The sequence below is a fragment of the Manihot esculenta genome, chromosome 7, assembly GCF_001659605.2.
Source record: "Manihot esculenta cultivar AM560-2 chromosome 7, M.esculenta_v8, whole genome shotgun sequence".
NCBI classification, from domain to species: Eukaryota; Viridiplantae; Streptophyta; class Magnoliopsida; order Malpighiales; family Euphorbiaceae; genus Manihot; species Manihot esculenta.
Genome location: NC_035167.2, coordinates 11,286,902 through 11,292,251, shown reverse-complemented (window position 1 = coordinate 11,292,251; position 5,350 = coordinate 11,286,902). Strand labels below are relative to the sequence as shown.

The 5,350-nt window shown below is 30.2% G+C and overlaps 1 protein-coding gene across 1 annotated transcript; it reads left to right on the top strand.

Moving 5' to 3' along the window:
* The first annotated feature begins 1,435 nt into the window (after positions 1-1,435).
* On the top strand, positions 1,436-2,596 carry LOC110618961 (uncharacterized mitochondrial protein AtMg00810-like). Its single transcript, XM_021762226.1, has 2 exons — positions 1,436-1,477; positions 1,577-2,596. Exons 1-2 carry the CDS (start codon positions 1,436-1,438, stop codon positions 2,594-2,596), a joined length of 1,062 nt encoding a protein of 353 aa, XP_021617918.1.
* Positions 2,597-5,350: the final 2,754 nt, after the last annotated feature.

Below are 5,350 nucleotides of genomic sequence, written 5' to 3'. Positions count from 1 at the left end.
ACATATCAAAGGCATAAATATTAGTAATAGCACTATGATTTGCTGTCCTGTTTGCCCTTTAGCCAAACAAGCCAGACTTCCCTTTTCCAAAAGCCAGACTTTGGCTTCCAAACCCTTTGATTTGATCCATATTGACATATGGGGACCATATAGGACTAGCTCCATTACTGGAGCTAAATTCTTTCTTACAATTGTTGATGATTATAGTAGGGCTGTTTGGACCTTCATGATGCATTTGAAGGGTCAATCCCTTAGCATAACTAAACATTTCATTAGTATGGTTGAGACTCAAGTCAACACAACCATCAAGATTATCAGAACAGATAATGGAAAAGAGTTTTTGAGTCATGATTACATTGATTTGCTCACAAATAAAGGTATCATACACCAAAGGGCCTGTCTCTACACACCCCAACAAAACGGGATTATGGAAAGAAAACACAGACACATCTTAGAAGTTGCTAGAGCCCTAAAAATTCAATCCCATATCCCTGTGCAATTCTGGTCAGAATGCATTCTGACAGCCATTTACCTCATCAATAGAATGCCAATGGAGCAATTCAATTGGACCACACCTTATGAAAGGCTCTATGGAACCTTACCCCATTATCACCATCTCAGGAAATTTGGATGCCTATGCTATGCCACCACAGTGGGCAGTAGAAAGGACAAATTCCAAGAAAGGGCCATTAAGGCTGTTATGGTAGGATATGCCAACACCCATAAAGCTTATAAACTATACAGTATTGTTGACAATTGTTTTTTTATCAGTAGAGATGTTGTCTTCCATGAAGACATTTTCCCCTTCAAAAACAATAATGATAGCACTGAGGGCCCTGTGCTTCCTTTACCTATAATAGAGCCTGATTGCCCAAGAACCCGGGCCAATGACCAAAGCCATAGTAACACTGAACTTCAAGTCTGTTCTTCACCTAGAAGGACTCAAAGGACTAGACAACCACCCATTTGGATGCAGGATTATGTAGATCCTTTACAAACAGCATCTCTGTCCTTCTGCTCTTCATACAGGTCTTACATCTGTAATGTTAATAAGGCTCATGAGCCTTGCACCTACTCACAGGCTTCCAAGGATCCTCAGTGGGTTGAGGCCATGGAGCAAGAGCTTCAAGCCTTAGAAAACAACAATACTTGGACTCTTACCAGCTTGCCTAAAAACAAAAGGGCTATAGGCTGTAAATGGGTATATAAAGTGAAGTTCAAGTCTAATGGGGAAGTGGACAGATATAAAGCCCGGTTGGTTGCTAAAGGATATAACTAAATTGAGGGGCTGGATTACAAGGACAGATTCTCACCTGTGGCAAAACTCATCACAGTGAGAATTTTTATTGCCTTAGCAACCGTTAAAAAATGGCCCATTTTTCAACTGGACATCAATAATGCCTTCTTACATGGGCATTTGAATGAAGAGGTATACATGGTACCTCCTCAGGGCTATTACAAGGCCCAACCTGGTCAAGTCTGTCAGCTTAAAAGGTCTTTATATGGCCTTAAACAAGCTTATAGGCAGTGAAACATTGAATTTACTACCTTCCTTAAGACTTTGGGTTTTGTGCAGTCTTCTCATGACCACTGTCTTTTCATACAGCATACTGACATTGTGTTTGTGATCTTGCTGGTATATGTTGATGATGTTATATTAACTGGGAATTTTGTAGATGCTATTAATAAATGCAAGATGGCCTTACATTCAAAATTTACCATTAAAGATTTGGGACCTATGAAATATTTCCTAGGGCTGGAAGTTGCAAGATCTTCTCATGCAACAATTATCAGCCAAACAAAGTTCATTTGTGATGTTCTCAAAGATGCATGCATGCTTCAATGCAAACCTGCATCTTCCCCCTTGCCTCAAGGGTTACATCTGACCCCTGACTCAGGGGAGCCTCTTTCTAAGCCTGACATGTACAGAATGTTACTTGGTAGACTCCTTTATATTAACTTAACAAGGCCAGACATTTGCTATGCTGTCCAACATCTAAGTCAATTTATGAATAAGCCTCGAAAGCCCCATTGGGAGGCTGCTCTTCATGTCCTTCGCTACCTTAAGGGATCCTTACACCAGGGTCTTTATTTCCCTATGAGTGATGATCTGTCTCTTAGTGCCTATTGTGATTCTGACTGGGCAGCTTGCACTTACTCTGGCAAGTCTCTATCTGGGTATTGTATATATTTGGGACCTTGTCTCATCTCCTGGAAAACAAAGAAACAGACTACTGTTTCCAAGTCTTCCGCTGAAGCTGAATACCGTGCCATGGCTAACACTGTGTGTGAACTACTTTGGATTAGTTACATTTTGCAGGACTTGCAGGTACTCATTAAACTGCCCATACCTCTACATTGTAACAGCAAAGCAGCCATGTACATTGCTGCCAATCCAGTATTCCATGAGCACACGAAGCATATCGAGATTGACTGCCATCTTGTGCGAAACCAACTTCAACAGGGTTTTATTTCTCCTAGATATCTTCCTACCCAAGAGCAATTGGCGGATATCTTCACTAAGGGACTTCCAACAAACCGTCATAACTATCTGGCACACAAGTTGAATCTTTTGCCCCTCCCGACTTCAACTTGAGGAGGGGGTGTTGAGTTTAAAGAACTGCTGGGTTTTAGCTAGTACGCAGCGTTTTATTAATATACAATGAGAGATGTGATCACGTGTAGGTCACATGCTCATGTCGGAATATATAAGGAAGCGAAACTTCCAGACATTTTAACCATTCTCATTTTTTACAGAAATAAAGATTCAAATGTTTTCTTCTCTCTGTACGCTCCTGTTTGAACATAAATATTTAAATATTGAAAATATAAAAAATATTTTTTTAAAAAAAAAATAGTCAGCGAAATAAATGGAACTTTACATGTACAATATTTTGCAGCAAAAGTTATCAGTAATGAGAAATGAGAATATATTTAAGCAAAAAAAAAAGAAAATATATAACCGTAATTTCACTTATCATTTCTCGATAAGGGTGTTGATAAGCATCGTTTCTTAAACTTCAATTTGTATAATACAATTCTTTAAATTTTAAATTATTATTAAAATTTTTATGATGTACCATTTAAAAAAAAAAATTATGATGTATCTGTTTATATGTCAATTTATATTTAAATTTTACTCTCCATTCCTAAGTTTAGATGAGTATATTACAATTATTCCTCAATCTTAATTTATATAATAAATATTTTTACATTTTTTAACTTTATTTTCTTTAAAATTTTTATCAAAATATTAATCAAAGTGTAATTATGTAGTTTACTTTTAAAAATTTTATAGGTAGATTAAATCTAAATTTTTTTTTATTTATTTGAGTTTTTTTTTTTAAAATAAAAATTAAGAGAGTAGAATCTAAAATATCTCATATTTATTCAGATGCAGATTCACTTACCATCAGACTAAATCTATAAGTGCTATTTATTTGAGTTTATAACTTATTTAAATTTTATAATTTATATATATATATAAAATTTTGTTTAATTTTGTTCATGTCACTTTAATATATAAAAAATAAATTTTTATATTATAATAAATCTATAAATTGATAATAATAGATCATTTATATTTTAATAATATTAAAAAAAATTAATAAAATTTTATAATGCAAATTGAATTAAGAGACATTAATGATATAACCATTTAATTTTACTATTGTCAATGCTGTATTATAAGCTTCTGTGTTAATATGTCCACTAATAGCCACTTAACTTTTAATATTTTTTCAAATAGCATATTTTTTTCATAAAATTCTATTTATATATGTCAAAAAAAAAAAAAAGCTAAAAAAGAAAAAAGTGGTGGTCCGATTAGAATAATTAGCTTTTTATAATGTGTTGCACACATTATCATACTCATTTTTTTATACATAATATAATGTTATTTAAAATTTAAAAAGAAAAATAATTTAATTAATAATATATTTTTACTCTCAATAAGTATAATAAAAAATAGTTATCAAATTAAAATATAAAAAGCATAATTAAAATTTGAATAGCAACATCACTATTGTTGATTTAGTTGCATAACATATATGGCCCGTTTAATTTTTTATTATTAACATATAAGTTTTTTAAAATTTATAGTAATCAGTTAAATTTATTTATAAAATTTCAGTCATATAATATACTCATTGCATTAAGGCAAGACAAGTAATAGATAATAGTATAGTAAAAATTAATTATTTTATAAAATCACTAAAATAATTTAAAATTTTCATAAAACTCAATTAAAAGTGATATAATATATCAATTGCTCGAAGTAAGATACGAGCTATTACTATGAAACTAGATTACATAATAAAGTTATGATAAGTCGATATGCGATCTTATTCATAAAAAAAATTTAAATATTATAGCATTTGATTATTCATCAAAATTCGTTCTCTTTTAAATAAATCGAGTTTTCACATGAAATTACTATTAGTATAAATAATCCAACAAATCCTTATCAATTGGCCTATAATCACGAAACCCCTATCAATTAGTGGAACCAATTAAATTTTGAGAAAATGTCAAAATTAACTTTATTTTTTTCAGTATAAAAGGTAATAATTATCAAAATCAAATTACGCATTCTTACACAATAATTTTTAAATTTTAAATAAATTTTTATATTTATTTATTTTTAATTCATCGATTTAAGCGTTGAAATAGTTATTATAGATGTCAACAACCTCACGTTATTTTTTTTTCCAAAATGATCGATTACGGTATAATTTCGTTTCAAAAACATGTTTCTTAAAAATTAAAAAACCTATTAATAATGATATTTTTTTAATTATTAAAGTTGAAAGTTTTATAATTATAGAATATCTTATTTACTTTTGTAAATAGAGATTTTTAATATAAGTGAACTAAATTATTTGAGATGTTTAAACAATTTTTTAGTAACACAATAAAAATAAAAATAATTAATTTTTTTTTTATAAAGCTTGCTTCATTTTGAGCTAAATTCTAACAAATGAACTATATAATATCTTTTTTTCCTTTTATTTTATCAAAACCAAAAGAAATTAATAATAACACATAGTTAGAATTTTATATAGAAATATCTAATAAAAAAAATATTTAAAAACTCCAATAAAATATTGTAAAATTTTTTTTTTCAGATGCTGAAAATTTTGAAAAATTAAAAATCAATGTTTAATAAGAAAATGTGAAACTTAATTACATTTGTCCTAATAATATTATAATATGATTATAATCTCAATCCATAGACGTTGTATTATAATTACAATGATAATATAATATAATTAGGGGTGTAAACGAACCGAGCCGAGCCGAACTTTGAAGAGCTCAAACTTGGTTCGTTAAAATTTTTTCGAGCTCGAGC

What these genes read in the sequence shown, in the direction of transcription:
- LOC110618961 (XM_021762226.1), top strand. Translation starts at nt 1,436, where the DNA reads ATGGTACCTCCTCAGGGCTATTACAAGGCCCAACCTGGTCAA. An exon ending in ACAAGGCCCAACCTGGTCAA is followed by an intron (nt 1,478 to 1,576) that starts GTCTGTCAGCTT and finishes GGTTTTGTGCAG; the next exon opens with TCTTCTCATGACCACTGTCT.